At 41.0% G+C, this 20,381-nt stretch overlaps 1 protein-coding gene across 5 annotated transcripts in view; it reads left to right on the forward strand.

The window, feature by feature from the left end:
• Positions 1 to 17,609, forward strand: part of Ap2b1 (adaptor related protein complex 2 subunit beta 1) — a 119,976-nt gene extending 102,367 nt beyond the window's left edge. For all 5 annotated transcript variants that reach the window (XM_074046260.1, XM_020174824.2, XM_020174822.2 and 2 more), the window contains 3 exons: positions 719 to 805; positions 7,825 to 7,979; positions 14,945 to 17,609. In XM_074046260.1, the coding sequence (XP_073902361.1) occupies positions 719 to 805; positions 7,825 to 7,979; positions 14,945 to 15,019 (317 nt within the window). In that variant the 3' untranslated portion in view covers positions 15,020 to 17,609. The remainder of the gene's footprint in view (positions 1 to 718; positions 806 to 7,824; positions 7,980 to 14,944) is intronic.
• The last annotated feature ends 2,772 nt before the right edge of the window (positions 17,610 to 20,381 follow it).

The raw sequence follows: 20,381 nt of genomic DNA on the forward strand, positions 1-20,381 counted from the left end.
TTTATTTAGCTGTGTAATCACAAGTGAGATGCTTAGCTCTTGGTGGTACTAGGGTTTGAACTCAGGGCTTCGTGTTTGCTAAGCAGGCACTCTACCACTTAAGCCATGCCCCTGGCCCAATGCTTAGTTTTTCTGTTTCATTTTCCAAGTTTGCTAAATGGGAATAGTTTTATAATGACTTAATGACGTATTATGTGTAAATTTAGCACTTAGCCCTGTACTGAGTTCATGCTGCCTCAAAACAAGAATTTAGTAATTTATAATAAACCATTAGAACTCCCTGCACCCATGTGGTTATTGTCATTTCTCTCTTCCTTTACTTATGAAACTGCCATCCAGTAACTAGATTATATTGGTACAAAGAAAATTGTAATGGCACTTAACTGATTTGATTCTCACAGTGGCTGTTTGGATAGCCAGGACAAATGTAATTTTATGTGAAGAAATGAATGCTTAGAAAGGTCACAAGACTTGCCCATAGTCACCCAAATAGAAAAACAAGGAAGTCTTAACTAAACTCTGAATATACACTCTTTTCCAATGTATGTTAGTACTACTGATAAGGAGTTAATTGGCCTGGAGCATATAGCACCCCTGTATAGCTGAGTAGCTTTATTATAAGAGCCAGCATGCCAAAGGAGAAATTGTGGAAGGCATCAGAAACCAGAATACTGACAGATTGTACATATGCACCCTTCCCCTCTGCTTCCTCATACAGAGCGCCAGGTCTTCCTTGCAACATGGAAAGATATTCCTAATGAAAATGAACTTCAGTTTCAGATTAAGGAATGTCATTTAAATGCTGGTGAGTAATAACTTTAAGTTTCATTTTCATCTTAGTAAATCAAATGAGATAGTTGAGTTTTTATCTTTCCTTTACCTACCCCTTCTTCCTCATCTACCATGTTTCTGGTGGGTGTGTGTTAGAAACATTATTTTGCAAACTTCTCTTTAAAAACTTGGGATATTAGTCACAAATGCTAGTGCATGTCTATAAATCCCAACACTCAGGAGGCTGAGGTAGGAGGATTGAGTGGGTAGAAGCCAGTGTGGGCTACGCAGTAAGACCCTGTCTAAAAAATCAAAGCTTGGGATATCTTAATGTATGTTAATGTGTGGTACTAGATGACTTGCAAGCTAACAGATTTAAGAAACAAACTAGAATCTGTGTATCTAGTTCTTCAGTAGTTGAAGATGTACGTGTTGGTCATATTACTTCAACATCCCCAAGCATCAAGTGGCACTTATGGATATATACATTCTCCTAAGAATTAAAACATTTTATCTTTTATATCACCTTTTAGTATTGGAGAAAAGGTGGCTGGCTTTCTGAGATCCTGTATCTAGAATATTATTTGTAATTAAAGATTGCATCATGGTTGACTAAAGGTAGCTGATAATCTTTTTCTTTAATGCCTGTGTCAGCTTTCATATAATGATGCTAACCTTCTTAATCGCCATTAATTCCCAAACCTTTTGTATTAATTTTATTACTATTATAAAACATAACAAAAGGGTAGCCCAAGAGGAGGAACAACAGCAGCTGTCAGTCCCTGGGGCTTTGTCACTGGAATATTCAGTGTTCAGAATCTTGTCCTTTGTACCAGCCTCCTTTTTATTTCCCCCTCTCGCTAAGGCTACACACAAGACTTATGAGTTTGGATGAAAGTGAACTTTGGTGTTTGATCAGGACCTCCTCTTTCCTAATTTACCCATCATTTCCTCCTCCCGAATTGGTGGTCCTCTTTGGAGGTTTCCAGCACACTGCCATCCTCCAGCACTGTGGTTGGAACAGAGCATTGGGGAAAAGAGGCAAAATGGCAGTAAAGAAAGAAATTAAAAAAAAAACACTGCCTTCTCATTCCAACGTTTTTTGAGTCTCTGTGTTGTATTTGTCTTCTGTATTCAGACACATCTTATCATAGAAAGTTTTTGAAGTCCAGCTAGAAAGTGATCAGCTTCTTCCTGTGATGCCCCTTTAAATGTACTGATCCAGTAGGACCTGTCTGAGACATTCAGGAGGCTGAAGCCCAGCTTGAACCTCAGAAATAAAAGACGGACAAATTGGCATCCTTTGAGTATAGAAACTTGAGACAAGCTTGCCACTGCTAAGGGAGAGGTGTTTGAGAAAAGAGTCTTCGGTGATTTCTTTTGTAATAACTAGTTAGCTGATTCTTTTCATGTTGTACCTTACTCTAAGTCGATGACAGTATTATCTGTTCCTCTTTCTGAGGACCACTGGTCAGTAACTGTGAACCTCATTTGGTAAGCACAGGAGCTTGAGCATCTTCCCAGAGAATAAGCTACTACTAAGGAGGCTCTGGATACAGAATCCACAGGGGCTGGTGGTAAAAACCAGAGTGGATCCCGTTAAGAGAAGCAGCCTTTGTATTCCACCTGGTAGGGACCAGGCTCTGGGTTAACCATCATCCTTTTGACAGTTGGTCTGATAGCAGTATTTAGTGTATTTCTTAGAACACTAGTCCCTAAAAAAGGGGAGCACTCTATGGTCATAGTTAGAAAATACAACATATTTTCTCTTAGAAGTTCCCATGGATTGGGCACTGGCTCATGCCTGTAATCCTATCTACTTGGGAGACAAAGATCAGGATGATCTCAGTTCAAGGACAGCCAGACAAATAGTTCAAGAGACCCTATCTCAAAAATATCCAACACAAAAAAGGGCTGCTGAAATAGCTCAAGTGGTAGAGTGCCTACCTAGCAAGCATGAGGCCCTAGTACTGTCAAATATAAATAAGTATATATGTGTGTATGTATTTTTAAATATATGTATATTTAAAAATCACAAGTACTTATTAACACCCTGTGGAATACCATTGTTCCTTGAACGTAGTATTTGGGAAACCCTGGCCTATGTAGAGAGCAGAGAAAGGCCAGGGTAATTGGAAAGCAGGTTTGGTTTGAGAGAGCTAGTGTAAAAGGAACATGATTTTTCATAAAAGAAGATGGAACTTTGGACCAGGCATGATGATACATGCCTGTAATCCCAGCATTTTGAAGACTGAAGCGGGAGGATTGCAAGTTTGAGGCCAGCCTGGGCTACATAGGAGGACACAAGACCCTATCTCAAAAAAAAAAGAAGTTTTGGTGATTGAGGACTTTAGTCTGGCCTGCCAAAATAATAGAAGGAAAAGATCCTGTTTCTAGATTAGAGTTTTGAACCCTTATTGCACCTTGATGTATGTGATCTTCCGAAGAAGAAAATATCTGGCATTTCTCCCAGTGACACTATATCTTCTGATGTCGTCCTTATAGCAGATACAGTTTTGATCAATTCTGCCATGGGCCCAATGCCAATCACTTCTGCCTCAGGCTCTCTAAATACAGCAAATCAGTTTTGTAGTGATATACCATTCTTTGACAGTAAAGCCCATGGAACATAGGGAAAAATAGCCAATTCATTTTCTTCAGGAAGCCAAGGCCATCATTTTCCCGATTTAAATCACTGTTAACCTTGCAAGACCTGAAACTTCCTGAAACTAATCCTTCTAACTCTTCTCTTGGCTCCACCCTGAGGTCTGGAATGCCCTGGGCTTTTACATTTCCTGCTAGTCTTAAGGGCTTTATTAACTGAAGTGTTAGCAGGTTTTGTGCCTTCTGATTCAACACTCTGTGTCTAGCTGAGAGCTAAAAATACCATCCTTTCTAGCTGATCTGCCCTAATCACAATAGCACCAACACTTAAAATAGCTTTTCTGTGCTAGCGTAGACATCTGACAGATGGAACAAACACGGAGGGCTGCAGAAAGTCACAGCCTTATAGGACTTACCAACCTAGCACTGCGCTGTTACTTTTGCTCTTTCATTTCTTTCTAGAGAAAAAAGAAAGCGTCTTCCCAAATCTTAATAATTAGTCAGATCTGAATAGAAAGGTGTGTATGATGGGAGTACTTATGATGCCACTAGAAAATTTTAGGTAAGAAGATGTTGAGCCTCATGGTGCATGTCCATAGTCCCAACTACTTGGGAGGCAGAAGTAGGAAGCCAGCTGGGGCAAAGGTAGCAATGAGACCCTGTCTTAAAACAAAAGGACTGGGGCATACAGCTCAGGTGGTAGAGTGCTTGCCTAGCATGCACAGGGCCCTAGTTCCATCCTCAACCCTCAGCACTGCAAAATAAGTGAATAAATTTTTTTTTAGATAAGAAAGGTACAAACAGACAAGATTCCTGCTTTCTAATACCAGTATTGTTACAGGTAGTAAGAGATTGGGCTGAATCTGTTTTCAACCATACTGTTTTGACTATATTTGGGATTATTACATATCTGAGACCACTACCTTAAGTATTCAAAAGTAGTTGCACCTTCCAAGTATATCCAAAAAGGAATCTTGGGGCAAGCAGTTTTTGTTTTTTTGTGGGATTTTTTGGTTGCTTTTTTTTTTTTGTGGTAGTGGGGTTTAACTCAGCATTGCCCTTGCTAGATAGGTATTCTACAACTTGAGCTATGCCCAGTCCTCTTTGTTTTGGTTGGATTTTTGGTTGTTGCTTGGTTTTTTTGGGTTTGGAGTTTTTGTTTTTGTTTTTTTGAGATAGGGTCTCATTTTATGCCTAGGGTGACCTCAAACTAATTCTCCCCATCTCTGCCTCCCAGTAGGCACTATAGTGGGAAACAGTTATTTCTTTGGGTATGGACACTAGGTGAGAAGTGAGTTCAATTTCTATGTTTTGTTGTGGTTTTCCCCATCCTTTAAAACATTTCAAAAATGGAAACTCCTAATAAACTGCTAGTTTGTTTGCTCAAATGGTTAAAAAAAAAAGAAATGTTTTCTTCAGTCCTAGTGGTTTTGAACTAATCAGTAATCCAGCAGGGCCCCAAATGCAAATTCCATCATTCCCACTCTCTGTTTTGAGTACCTTCTTTACCCTTATTGCTGCTAGAAGTGTGACCTTAGCTAAAGAAGAAAGATAGAAGGAAGACCACATTCACACCCTCTAAGAATTCAAACTCCGAGATCCAAAGAGCCAAATTTATGGAGGAAACAAATGGAGCAAAAGTCATGTCTTGAAGCAGGTGTAATTATATTTGATCATTTTTCTTTATTCTTTGGGGCAAATCTCAGTATCTTATGCCTGAGATGACATCATTAGCACACACTGAAACAATTAACATTCTCAAAAACTCACAACTGCAATATTCTATCCTGTTTCCCAGGAGTTCAGGTATATGAAAAAAAAATAAACTATGATTTCTTATCAAGAAGTCTACTCCAGGACTAGAGGTGTGGCTCAAGAAGTAGAGCACCTCCTTTGCAAGTATAAAGCCTTGAGTTCAAACCCTAGTCCCCCCAAAAAACTCAAGATGTCTATTCCAGTCTGCTTCAAAGCCTCCTTACATCTGTCTCCCATTGCCACTTTTTTTTTAAGACAAGATCTTGCTATATAGCTCAGACTAGCCTCAGACTCAAGACCCTCCTGCCTCAGCCTTCTGAGTGCCAGCGTTACAGGCATGTACTACTACTGCCACTCTATTACATTTAACAGAATCTAATTATTCTTTAATCTATAAATCCTCAAACTCAAACCCAATATCTAAAATGTGTAAGGCTGGGGTGTAGTTCAGTGAGAGAGTGCTTGCCTAGTTTGTGTGAGGCCCTGGGTTCAATCCCCATTATTGCAAAAGTTAAAATTAAATAAAATGTATAAAAACTGACTCACACAAAACTCTGTTAGATCTCTCCTTCCATTCAGTCCTCTGATAGAAATTACAGTACAGCTATTCAGTACGAACAGAGCCAAATTCCTGGCATTGTAACTTACACAAGTGGTAAAATCATAAAAAGTCTGAGGCATCTGGTCCTTACAATATGTATAGCCTAGAATGTGTTTGTGCCTGTGCAACAGGAATACTCTTCAACAAAGGCTCCTGCCACGTGTGTTTTCTGTTCTGGGTAATGGGAAAGGGCCTTAAAAGTCAGGAATTTTTTGTTTTTACAACTTAAAGCAAATCCCTGTGTGTTAAAGACAGTCTTTCAAAAGGCATTAACCAAACTCCAGCTGTGACAGTACTTGGCAACCAAGTGTAAGCTGCAAGAGCCTTCACTGTGGGAACCAAAGTGACATCAAGAGCTGCCTGATAACCCTCCCTCCCCCAACACACACAAGGTAATTGTAAAGCTTACTGAGGCTCTCTCCTCTAGCAGTATTTCATACAACTACCCTGAGATACATTTGTTTGCTTCTCAAATAGAGCCATTTTTTAAGTTATAAGTACTCTACCTTGATGTTAGTGAAAACTTTAGAAATAAAAGAGGAAAAGTTAGGTAATAACTAGGTCTGGCAACAATGATTAATGAGTGGGGCAGAGCTATCATTGGTTTGAGTGTGGAAGAAGGACATCAGGGTGAGAAGTACCTCCAACAGTAGCCTACATCTGAGTAGATGGTTAATGCATATGGCCTTTTATAAATATCGGCATCTCCATCATCTAAGACAGAGGCATATTCACAGATACTAATGATGGATATCTGTCATGTCCCAGATACTTTGGGAAGCCTAGTGATGAAAAATTCCAGGATCCCTGTACTGAGACCTTACCATTGAGGAGTGTAGAAGGCCATCCATCATGGCTTCCTTTTCCTAGAGAGCATACTAGAAGATGACAGGTTTTTATGTGGAAGAATTTAGTTACTGAACCAGGCATGAGTAATTTGAATTCTCATAAGAAATGAACATGATAAACAGTTAACAAAGAAGCTGTACTTATCATCTCTATCCTTAAACTTTCTCTGTATTTGATGCTACAGCATCTCACAAAGATAGAGAAGTGACCTTTAATTCTGGAACATCATGTGTCTTTGATGCTGCAGTCATAAGAAAGAACCTAACAAACCTGTTCTTACCCTAAGTTGGTAATTTGGAAGACTTCCGTCATGACCAGGAGTGGCAGCCAGAATTTAAGGACCTAGCAACAGATAGTCACATTTGCACAACTACAGTTTTCCTCAGAGTCTTTTGTTGAAACACTTTGTTTCATCATTTATTTGGAGGCATGGTATAATGTCTTAATAATTCATCTGCCTGCTGGGTGTGGTGGTACATGCCTGTAATCTCAGCTACTTGGGAGATGGGGGCAGGAAGATTGTGAGTTTAAAACCAGCCCAGGCAAAATTTATTGAGAGCTGGGGTCATGGGTTTAGTGGTAGGGTGCTTGCCCAGTATGCGTGAGGTCCTGGTTCAGTCACCAGGATGATAAAAATAAATAAATAAAATTATTTGCTTGCTTTAGAAAAAAAATTTTTCTTAAGCATCCAGGTTAATAAATTTGTCTTGAAAGGACTCCTGCAACTCTGTGCCCTTTTCTAATACTGGCACTTGAGCCCCAACTGGCTTACAGTGAAGTAATAGTGACTTGGGAAGAAATGTTGTCAATTTGATTAAAAATCTGTGTCTCCCCATTGATCTGGGACCAGTATTCCAGGAATGGATACCAGCTAGTCATTATGGCACTCTCACACACCCATCTCTATCTGTCCTCTTCAGGGCATTTTTTACCTCTCTAGCACTTAGCTTGATCTTAATAAATCTCAAGGCTCACTTATTTCACAATTTCCACAGGTAACTCTTATACTGATGTTTAGTGCACCTTATTTTTTCTGTCTGGGAATCTGATAAGCAGGTACTAGATACTTCTGAGCCTTAATTTTGCTGTTTGTGGGAGAAGTATTTCCTGAAATGCACCCATGCATGCATGATGATCCTTGTCAGGAAACTCAAGCAAACTTGGCTCATAAGGATGTCAGAAGAGAGAGTACATTTGTCTGAGATTTTGACTGAAGGTTTTGGGTTTTGGATGTATATTTCTAGACACTGTTTCCAGCAAGTTGCAAAACAACAATGTCTATACTATTGCCAAGAGGAATGTGGAAGGGCAAGACATGTTGTACCAATCCCTGAAGCTCACTAATGGCATTTGGATTTTGGCTGAGCTACGTATCCAGCCAGGAAACCCCAATTATACGGTAAGGCCTTTCCCAGAATGTGTGAGATCAACTACAGAAGAGAGGTAAGAGCCCTTATGGTTTTCCTTAGCATGCCACAAAGACCAGAGGAGATGCTTCAGACCCAAGATACCCAAAACGAGCAGTCAGTAAAGAAGTCCCCAATTAAAGACCTCCTTGCTACAGTGTCTGCCCCATCCAAAAGGTCTGGTGCCTCTGACAGCAAGGAGTGTTGAAAATCATGCTATATAGAGTTGCTTTCAAAACTTGGCAACTTACTCCTCAATCTCAGTTAATACTTACCTCCCTATCTTCGTGTGCCGTATTATAATAATAAACTGCTCAGAGGAGCATTTGCTAGCTGATTTTGCTTTTGGAGTTTATGATCTCAGGATATCAGAGTCAAACACATGAGCATCTTGCAACATTATTGTGTGACCTGAAATGCTTATTGTGAGAGATAAAGCAAAATGAAACACACGTGGCAACCTATAAATGGTCCTTCCCAAAATAAAGATTATTTTGTAGAATCATCAGATCATCAAGAACTATCTGAACCCTCAACACAGTTCCCCTACCAACAAATTACATAATTTTGAACAAGTCACTAATCATTCTTAACAATGGTTTCCTTAGCCTATAGAGAAGTTTCCAGGCTGTAAGTTTTCCTTCTAGTTTGGAAAGCATCATTCAGTACTATACTGAACTAAAGTAAAAATTCTGGTATTGCTTTATAGAGCAGAAGCAGTTGCTTTTTTTAAACAGCAAAAATTGATACCCTAAGCACTGGGTATTTGTTTGCTATCATAAGCTGTGATCTGCAAATAGGATGCTGCTTGCCATCTGCACTGTTCAATATTGATAAGATCTGAGGAAGGTGAATAGTTAGTAGATTCAGGGAGCCTTTAAGCTGAGAAAAGTCTGATCTTTTTTTTTGGTCTGGTGCTACTAGGGTTTGAATTCAGGGATTTGCCCTTGTGAGATAGTCGCTCTACCACTTAAGCCATACCTCCAGCCCTCCCGTTCCTTAATTTTGAGAGCTAAATCTGTTTTCACTAGTCAAGGGAATAGTACCCAGAACTGAAAACTCTTGGTGTTTTCCCAACAAATTCCCTCCCTTGGAGTAAGCTGGAATAGGGTGTGTGTGTGTGTGTGTGTGTGTGTGTGTGTGTGTGTGTGTGTGTGTGTGTGTTGGAGTAAGCTGGAATAGGGTGTGTGTGTGTGTGTGTGTGTGTGTGTGTGTGTTGGAGTAAGCTGGAATAGGGTGTGTGTGTGTGTGTGTGTGTGTGTGTGTGTGTGTGTTGGAGTAAGCTGGAATAGGGTGTGTGTGTGTGTTGGAGTAAGCTGGAATAGGGTGTGTGTGTGTGTTGGAGTAAGCTGGAATAGGGTGTGTGTGTGTGTGTGTGTGTGTGTGTGTGTGTGTGTGTGTGTGTTGCTGAGTCCCGTCAGGTTAGATTTTTACCTAAGCATCTGTGAGCAGGGAAACTGCAGGCTTCCCCCATAAAGTGTTCACTCTTCTTTCCTCCACCACCAATCTCTTATCTTTTTTGCAGAATAACCTATTCTGTCATTAACCTTGAGTTTCCCAAGAAAGGGAAGCCCTTCTGTGCTGTTTCTCAAAGGACAGATTCTTTACTTTATAATTAAGATCTTGAGAAATAATTCAATTTATTTCCCTAGAATTTACTCAAAGTGTATATGTGTATATATAGTCTTCCATCTCAGCCAAGGTAAAGAAGCATGATTGCCTCTAGGTTACAGTTAAGAAACCATGGTTAAGAATAATCAGTGACTTGTTCAAAATTGTCTAATTTGTTAGTAAGTGAGTTGTATTTAAAGTTGAGGTATTTCTTGATGCTTCCTATACCCTGTTCTTTATTTTGAGGGGAACTCTTAGTATCACTGCCCTAAATACAGTTTAAAAATTTTTTAGAAACTTTTGTTTTTAAATAAAGACTCACAAGTTTTTCAGTGGGACATAGTTCCTCTATATCTTTTGCCCAGTTTTTCCCATTGATAACATCTTACATATCCATATTATATTCTCAAAACTAGAAAATAGATACTGGTATAATTCAGCTAACTATAGCTATTCAAATTTCACAGTTTTTACATTGCATTCTCTTTTTTTTTAGATTTGACAATGTATAGTACAATGCAGTTTAATTTAATTTAATTTTTTATTGGGGTGGGACTAACATTTGAGCTCAGGACTTCCTGCTTGTAAAGCAGGTGCTCTGCTGCTTGAGCCTTACCTTCAGTCCATTTCTGCTGTGGTTATTTTGGAGATAGGGTCTCAGGAAGTTTTTGCCCAGACTGGCCTCAAACCATGATCCTATCTCCTGATCGTAGCCTCTCAAGTAGCTAGGACTACAGGCATGAGCCACTGGCACCCAGCTGCAGTTTTAATTTGTATAAATCTCACCACAGTCCAGAAACAGAACTATTCCATCACCATTAAACAAAACCTCCTCTTGCTATCCCTTTGTAATTACACTTTTCATCCCAGTCCCAACCCCTGGCAACCACTGATCTGTTCAACTACTATGGTTGTGTCATTTTGAGAATGTTATAGAAATTAAGTTTATACATCATGTAACTTTTCAAGATTATTTTTTGCACTTGGAGTAATACCATTGACATCTACCAAGTTGATACATGTTTTAATTCTATTTTTTATGATCAACTAGTAGTCCCATTATATGCACGAACCATGGGCTCTCTAGTCATTAAAGGACGTTTTCTCGTGTGTGTGTGTGTGTATAATTTTGAGATTTGTAGATTCACACGCAGTTGTAGGAAATAATATAGTGAGCTCTTCTGTAAGCAGCCTGAGATCTCTGAAAATGATCTCTACTCAATTCACCCAGAAAACACAAACATGCAAATCAAGAGATTTGGATCTTCATGTGCACTTTTAAGAAACACCTGGAAGCCAGGTGCCAGTGGTTTATGCCTGTAGTCCCTAGCTACTCAGAAGGCAGAGATCAGGAGGGTCATGGTTCATGGCCATCCCAGGCAAATAGTTCGAAAGACCTTATTTCAAAAATACCCAACACAAAACAGGGCTGTCAGAGTGGTAGAGCACCTGCTGAACAAGCTTGAGGCCCTGAGCTCAAACTTAAGTGCACCCAAAAAAAAAAAAAAAAAACCTGGAATTACTCAGACCATCAAAGGTATTCACATCCAAAAAGCCACCAAGTATCTGAAAGATGACACTTTGCAGAAGCAATGTATGCCATTCCATATTATAATGGTGGAGTTGGTAGATGTGCCTGAGCCGAACTTTTAAGTCACAAAGTTGGTGACCTAAAAGAATGCTGAATTTTTTTCAGCACTTGCTTAAAAATGCAGAGAGTAATGCTAAACTTAAAAAGGTTTAGATGTAGATTCTCTGGTCATTGGACACTTCCTAGTCAACAAAGCCCCAAGTTGAGCTTGTTATACTTACAGAGTTCACAATTGGAATAACCCATACATGAGCACCCTTTGCCCCATTGAGATGATCCCCACTGAAAAGGAACACATTGTTCCTAAACCAGAAGAGAAGGATGCACAGAAGAAAAAAAAAAGATATCCCTGAAGAAATAGACATTGCACGGGAGTAAATTAAGCATAAAATCAGTGCAAATAAAAGAAAAAAAGAAACAATACAGTGAGATCTTGTTCTCATAGTACCCTTTTTTAGCCACACCCACATTCCATCCTCTTCTACCCCCACCATCCCCCACCACCCCTGCCCCAGTGGATTTCTTTGCCTCCTTTCCTATTCATCCATCTGGCAACTAGGTTGCCCACAGTACCACCTAAATCATTCATCACAGCACCAGACATAGGTCTAATCCATTCCCTTCCCTTCATCACCTTGAACACCCATTACACTATTGGTCTGATCTCAAATCACATTAAGGAGGAAAGAAATCTCATAGAGCCAATACTAGGGCCTGAAAGACTGACGTCCCTTTATCTCCTAAGAAGAGTTGATGGAGCCCTTCCCACCAACCCTGGTCCTTACTTTATTTCATTAAGAAGGTATGTTTATCTTATAAAGGTGAGACCACATCTCAGGTAAGACAGCTTGTCCAAGGGTGAAGAAGTGTGTATTCTAGACTGTACAGCAGTAGTGGGCTTTAGTTAGGCAGTGCAGGTAACTCTTCTTCCTAAGTGGATCCAGACTGGCAGCATCACTGAGTGGTTGATAATAAAGATGTATCACAGGCTGGTGGAATGGCTCAATTAGTAAAGTGCTTGCCTAGCAAGCCTGAGGCCCTGAATTCAAACCCCAGTACCGCCAAAAAAAAAAAGAAAAAGACATCAAAGATGTATCACACAAGCAGGGTAGCAGCTCAAAAATTAAGACCCAGGGTCCTGGCTATGTTTAACAACTGTAACCTGTGTTAAAGGAAGGGCAGGGAGTGAGGGAAATAGGCTATTTGGAGTCTAGAGAGATGGAAATATTCTTTCCCTTCTTCCAAAGAGGAGCTGTAATACCCAGGATCTAACTGGGCCTGGTCGGTCCAAACATCCCAAGCATTGCCATTTTGGACTTTTTTTTAAGACAGCATTTCCGTACTAGTCATGAACAAATGTTCCTCCAACTGACAAAACTTCAAGTATTGTTACAAAAATGAAAAAATGTAGCACAGTATTTTGGGAAAAAGGAACTACCCCTCTTTAGTCTAGGAGTTAACTCCCTTAAGCTGTTCTTTCTCCTTTTAGCTTCCTCTCCTCCTCCTCCTCTTTTAAACCTACATATTTTCCTACTAGAATTTTCCACAACATTGGCAGTGGAGAAGCTGTAGAGGAGAAGGTGTAAGAATTGCGTCTTGGGGCTGGAGAAGTGGCTCTAATGGCGGAGTGCCTGCCCAGCAAGTGCAAGGCCCTGAGTTCAAATTCCAGTACCACCAAAAAATAAATAAAACAATTACCAGGTGCTGGTGGCTCACACCTGTAATCCTAGCCACTCAGGAGGTAGAAATCAGGAGGATCTTGGTTCGAGGCCAGCCCAGGCAAAAAGTTTATGAGAGCCCCATCTCCACCAATAACTGGGCACATTGGTGTGCCCAGCATATGCCTGTCATCCCAGCTACACAGGGAAAGCACAAATAGAATCATACTTCAGGCTGGGGGTACAGGAGAGCCTATCTCAAAAATGACCAAAGCAAAAAGGGTTGGAGGCACAGCACATGCAGTAGAGTACCTGCCTAACGAGTGCAAGGCCCTGAGTTTAACCCCTAGTACACTCAAAAATAAAAATAAATAAAATAATTGCCTCTCTAGGGAGTTTGAAAGTCAGGGACATACATACAGTTGCAAGTTGTACCAAAGTGGGGAGCTGTTTTCTATTCATATTTATGTTCTTATCATTAGTTTGTTGTGTTTTGCTTTTTTTAACATTTATCAGAATTATCTTCCTGACTGATAAGCAGCAGTTTTGGAAATATGTTGAGACTGAATATTAAAGTTTTAAATAGAGTCTCTTTTAAAGCTGTCTTTTATTTGATTTGGGTTTTATTTGTTTTGGGTTTTTTTTTTATGTTTTAGTATGCTAGTTTTTTCAGGAAAATCAGAGTTGTCCAATACCTTTTTGACCTTTTTCCCAAAGATAATTTTCATGTTTAATACTATGTTAAATTGTCCTGAGTCTTTAATAAAGAGGTAAAATAATCTAAATCTCATGCAGATATATTATTAAAGACAGCTTTTGTTACACTCCCCTGGTAAATGAAAGCAGTGATTTCAGTGTTATATACATATACGTATATATGAAATTTCCTGGTTCTAGAATGCATTTTGCATGCTTATAATGTTACTTTATTGTTGGGTAATAATTTTGCCTAATCCAATACAATTAAGGATCCAAATCAGGTTTAAATTTTGTCCTATCTACTCACAAAATTTACTTACAAAAGTAAATTCTCAACATTCAGCATTGGAATCTTTTTTTTTTTTTTTTTCATTTTTCTTTTATTATTCATATGTGCATACAAGGCTTGGTTCATTTCTCCCCCCTGCCCCCACCCCCTCCCTTACCACCCACTCCGCCCCCTCCCTCTCCCCCCTCTCAATACCCAGCAGAAACTATTTTGCCCTTATTTCTAATTTTGTTGTAGAGAGAGTATAAGCAATAATAGGAAGGAACAAGGGGTTTTGCTGGTTGAGATAAGGATAGCTATACAGAGCATTGACTCACATTGATTTCCTGTGCATGGGTGTTACCTTCTAGGTTAATTCTTTTTGATCTAACCTTTTCTCTAGTACCTGTTCCCCTTTTCCTATTGGCCTCAGTTGCTTTAAGGTATCTGCTTGGAATCTTTTTTAATGGTGTTTAATTTGGTGATTATTGGATTAAAAGAAGAGAGATGGTGGTAGAGGAGAATCAGAAATATCTGATTTGCATGTCCAAAAAGGCAGCAAATGAAAGGCAAGGCAGTTGACATGATTTGCTGTCCAGTTATACTGTGTCTTTTTGTGTTGTTGTCTTCCCCCATAAGAGTATATATTCTCCTCAGTATAATAACACACTGGTCCTACCTAACTTATGCCTTAATTTAACCTGATTATACGTCCTCCTGAAATTGGGACTGAGAGACCCAACCTCCTTGTCAGACTGAGGAACTGAGACATACAGTTGAAATGACTTATCACTAAGCTAAGGTCTTTATTTGGTATTGATCCCTATAACTCTTAGCAAAGCATCAGAGCAGCTGTTCCCCCTGTAATCAGAGGCCGTAATGTTTTTATACTATTTCCTGACCTCATTGACCCACATAGGATGGAGGTAGAAACACAGCACAACTAGACATTGATAATGTTAAAATTCAACAGTCCTTACTATATATTAACATAATCTCTTGTTTGGCTATTCTGGTCATAGAGTAAGTCCTCCCCTATTGTGTCAGAAATTTTCTTGATTGAATGCTTGGATACCTTTATAATTAATGCCAACTTCTATGCTAATCTTCCTTCTCCTTTTGTCTTAACAGCTGTCACTGAAGTGCAGAGCTCCTGAAGTCTCTCAATACATCTATCAGGTCTACGACAGCATTTTGAAAAACTAATAAAGGTGGTTCATTACCCTCCAGCCACCCTGTGATTGGTGCAAGCCAAGAACTCTTAACTGGAAGAAATTGTACTGCTGTGTAGAACCTTAACCCAAACACACTTGTGGCCACCCACCCAGGTAGTCCAGTCTACCCTGTGCTGACATTAAGCACACCCTATTGGATAGTTTTAGCTTCCTGTGAACATTTGTAACCACTGCTTTAGTCACTTTCCACCTCTTGCCACCTGCTGCTGCTCTCTGTCCTTACTTGTGGGCTTCTCCATGCTGTGCCAATGGCTGGCTTTTTCTACACCCTCTTTTGAGTGTAGTTTGATATTTTGTAATCGAAAGAAAGCTCATTTCAAAAGCAGAAAAGACAACAAATTAAAGCAAGGAAAAGTGTCACTGAAACGTAAACTGCACTTTATTGTTTTATATTTTTGTACATATGAGAAATTGAGGTAGTATAACCAGTAGAAAGTGTTAAAACAACTAACCAATCTTAGAGGAAAAGATGCAGTTACCACCTCACTCTGTGAGGGGTTCTCTTATGCTTGGCAACCTTGTCCCTGATCATTTGGATCTCCCTCCCCCCTTTTTTTCTGTCTCTTTCTCCAAACTGATTCTTTGGCCAGGCCTTCACATTTCCCTCTGCCCCTTATTATCATTTCATTTGATTGCTTTGCCTTTGGAAACGGTGATCTTCATAGGATGATGTTTCAGGATGTCCACACCAAAGCTGAAAAGTTAGAACATTCTATATTCCTTTCCACTGAACTAACCCATTAATAACACTAATTAAGGACACTGAGTAGAGATGGAGAACAGGAACCAAAATGCCCCCCCTAGACCTCTCCCCTGTATTTCTCAGGTCCAATTTAGATCTAAAATCAGATTTTAGAGTTGATTTTAATGACATATCAAACCCTGCTTGTCTACAAATGAGAAAGACAAAGGGCATTATTGCTGAGGCCCGTCAGCTCTTGGATAGCAGAGCTGAGGCAGATCCCATCAGTGCTGTTTTCACTGAAGCACTGTCTCCATGCTGTTCTTTCCTTAGTGCTTTCAACTTTTTCTGTACCTGCTCTGTGACTGGTACATATGTACTCCATACTGAGTTTGGTACCCCATCCATTCATTGGTATCAAGTGGCAGCAGAGCTTCTTGTCAGTTACTTGAAGGTGCATATGATGAAAGAGTGAAAGTGTGGCTACTGCTTCCCTGGTGCTCACGTCTTGAGGCCAGCTGGTGGATGCAGAGAAGTGAGCTTTAGAGATGATGCAAGTTCTCTTTATCTCTTCAGACTCTAGAGCAAATGTAAGACCATCCCAGAGGTAGCGTAGTTCTTTTCATCTCTCAAAGAATTGGAGAGGTGAAATCCCCTCCCTTAACATGTTGAGTACCATTTGTCAGGTAATGAGTGCTTCATGCCCAGGACATCACCCTGTCTAGTGGTGTTCATACTGTTCCATCTGTGGGCCCTTGTTGCAGAATCTGGCACGCAGTCTTCAGGGTTCATGATCAAGACAGCTCTTCCAGGTACCCCTGCTTGAGTCAGAGGCACTGCAGGGTCCAGAGGCCTCATGTTGGACTCAGACCTAACCCACCAGACTCAAAGGAGGGATTATGAAAAAACAGCAGAAACCAACCCCTAGCCACCCTGTGCCTGATATAAACCTGTATCAGTTGCAAAGCTTGGGGAGAATGGATGCTCCAATGCAGTTTCTTAAACCTTTGAGAATCTTCAAGAAAAGAATTACTGGGTGGGGGAAAAGAAATACATCTCTCACTCACCACTGCTCGGGCACTTAGGGAATAGGAAATAGCACAGGAATGTATGGGAAACGGGTGGGTTGGTGATGTGTGGGGTGGAAAAGCAAGTTGATAAAGTTTCCTTATTGGGACTCATTCATGGAGTCTGGGTACAAGCAGCGTAAAAGGTTCACACTACAAACACAGTGTTCTCATTTCAAAGTAAACTGTAGTTACAGAAGGAAAAATATGTGTCAGGGCAAACAGAACACAATTTTATGCAAGGGTATGTCCCTTAGCCCCTGAAACAAGCTTCTTTCAGTGTCCCTACCAGTGATGGCTAACTGCTGCTGTTGTCAGCTGGCCTGCTGAGCCAATCCATGATGTCTTTGCAGCTTGGGGAGGCTGCCTCACATTGTGCCCTGAGCAGAATTATAGAGTTACTCCATACAAAAGGACCTCTCTCCTGAAGAAACATCCTGTTGCTTCCACAACAGCTTCCCTTAGGACCCCTTTCAAGCTTGGCCTGGTTGGGGGTTGGACTGGGGTTTGCCCCACATATCCTCTGTCGTCTTCCTAAGTATGTCTGTAATGTCAACTAGTGTACAAAGGGAAAAGAAAGCAAACACACCCAGAACTCTCTCTGGTCAGAGATTCCCTGAGTGTCCTCACTCAAGCCTGTTCCCTGTGTCTGTCTTGTAAAGCTTGGGACTCTGGAGAGAGGTGGGAAGGGGGTAAAAGATGTCCTAAGAATGCTCATTCTTCTGTTCTAATTGGGATCTGTTCTTGGGGAGGATGGGGTTGGGGGGAAGTTTGACTTGTGTCTTCATCAATAAACTTTCATTTACACAAAATAGTGGTTTTGTGGTTTATACTTTGTTCCCAGAACTGACACTTCTGGACAGAACACAGCTGGCCAGAGGAGGGACAGAACATTAGTATTCTTTCTTTTAAAAATTTTTTTTAACAGCCCTAGAATTCCGAGGGGTTCAGCCAGATGAAATTAAACTTGGCTTGAAGAAACATATACCTCAAGAGGCCCCTACTGACTTAAGCCTCAAACCACTGCCACCACAGGAATTGTACAGAGTTGCCGATCAGTCTTCCCTGGCAGTGTTCCCAGCGGCACTAGGCAGGGCAGCAGCACAGCAGCTTTTTTCTGATTTGTGGGTAGGAATCCTGCCAATTTCATACTCAGCTGAGCTACTCCTCAGTTTCCTATTGCCCAAAAGTCTCAGCTCTCAACTTATGAAGCCTCTCAAATGGACTCAAGGCCTGCATGTTCCCAAACAAATAGAATTGTCACTGCTTTAAAGCAAGCTTCCCTAGGAGTTCAAGGCTAGTAAGCTATATTTGTGTTGCTGGGGGCATATGACCCAAGTGTTGTCAAGACAAGGGTCTTAACCCTGGGTTCTGATGAGCTGACACCTGCTGAAACCCCTCTCAGCCCACAGTTGGGGAAAGAGCCAACACCAGGAGGCTATTGGACAAATTCCTGCACCTCTCTCATGGCTAGGGTATAGAAGTGGACAGTGGACAGCACTTGGTAAGTGCTCAGAACAGTAGTTGCTTTTATTACTTGGATGTCCAGGTACCATGAATTAATTGCCATTGGCTGCAGTTAACCTGAGCTCTAATAGAAGTAACATTTGGGAGGAGTGGGATCAGGGTGGACTTAACTGAGGTTCAGGATCAATCTAAACAGTGGCCTTACTGAAATCTAGCTGAGGTCACTAGTTAAGAGTGATACTTGGTTTTTCAAGTAAATTCCTCAGAAGGATACTCAACTCTTGGGTGCACATCACCTGTAGAGCTTTCAGAACCAACAGTTTAGTCAGTGTAGAGTGGGGCCTGCGGAATCTGCATTTAAAAAAAAAATCCTCAGGGGTTTCTAACATGCAGTCAGGGTTAATCACTGCTAAAGAGACACTCAAACCCATTCATTCACCTACACTCCCACAGCAATAGTCATGTTCTTGTGGCAGGAGAAAAATGGTATTGCACTTCCGTGCACATGATCCCTGTTTATTCCCTTGTGTATCCATTGAATTCAACACCATCTCCCACCACCACCCCCATACTCTCCTACCCCCCCATCTCAGATGAGATATACAAAGCCACATCTTTTAACTCTATTCCTCCTTCACTCTTAAAGGGTTCCCCTCAGCTTAGCACATCTAGCTGTCCAAATCCCCCAGGATGCCAGGGCATACTGATCTCAGACCTTTACTTAGTGAAATTGCCGTGTTCTCTGCCCCTAGAATGCTAATTGAGGAATACTAAGACCTTAGGTACATTGTTTCTGAGGCCAGAAAACAGCTGAGGACTCTCAGGTCTGGGCCTTCCTACTCCCACTTCAAGCATTAGTGCTTTTTATGACTTTGCTTGGACCCAGATTTCTTTTCCCTGCCACCCCCAGCTCCAGGAGGCAAGAGCCTGTTTATTTTAATACCTGGTATGGCACTTGGAAAAGATCACACCTCCCCCGTTGTTACCCATTTCTATCTCCTGAACACATCCTAGAATCCCAACCAGCCCCCAGACATGGTATTAGCAACAAGGATGTTTCTTGAAAAGTTTCCGAGTTGGCTCCAAACTTGCCATCTCAGTTTCTCATTTAGCTTTTGCCCTACCATTCTTGAAACTGCCAACAAGAGAAAGGCAAATTTGGGGGTTGGCTAGGCCCAGATTCTTAGTTGGAGAAGTGACTTTCAAGGGCTTAATTTCCAGGAGCATTGTTTTGGGACAAGACTGTCTTCTCTCTGGAATCATTCCTCCGTTGGGCAGGGTCCCAACACTTCAGCTAAGAGAGCACCACTCACCCCCTTGCCCCACTGTGTTGGAGGATGAGGTTCAAGTCTAGCCTCGGATTTTCCTCCCTTGTTTTATTTTCATGTTCCAGGGTTTATTCATTGGCCCAGGATTGGCCAATCAGCTTCTGAAAACTCAGTGGGGGTTCTCATTATGATAGGGTGGAGTAGAGGTAGGCAGGTTTAGGTCTTTGTCCTTTCCATCCCACTGCACATCTGGGCCTCATGTACTGTAGATGGGCTCGTGTGTTTGCTCCCCTAGAACCTGAGTTTATAAGCTTGCACCTCAACCATTAGGCATCCTCCACTGAGCCAGAGTCATAAGAAAGAAGCTAAGGCCAGACAGACCCTAGGAGAGGGTCTCAAACTTCCACGAAGGTGATCCTGGTGATAGAGGAGGAAAAAACAGGCCCCTAGGAGTGTATGTTCTTGGCTCAAAGTGACTCAGCAAACCAAAATTAATTTCAGTTCAGGCAAATTTGCCACTTGATGATGACACTATCATTTATTTTTCAAATACAAATGCTTTAAATGACCTACCTCTGAAGGCTAGTATGAGGCCCCATAATTAACCTGTGGCTTTATTTTCTCCTAGTATAAGCTACATCATGAAGCTTCTGAGAAGCATGGCCCCCAGGTGTGAGTGAGCCTTGCTCAATTTCTTATTTCTAGACACTCTTGGGCTGAAATGGAACTATGACCTGGGGGAGTAACCCAAAGCCTGGATCCTCAGGCAGAGTAAGGATGAAAGATTTTCAGATATAGTGGGAGACAGCATGTGTGTCTATAGACAATTTAAGTTAAGTGTTTTAGCCT

This window comes from Castor canadensis, chromosome 11 (assembly GCF_047511655.1).
Source record: "Castor canadensis chromosome 11, mCasCan1.hap1v2, whole genome shotgun sequence".
Taxonomy (NCBI): Eukaryota; Metazoa; Chordata; class Mammalia; order Rodentia; family Castoridae; genus Castor; species Castor canadensis.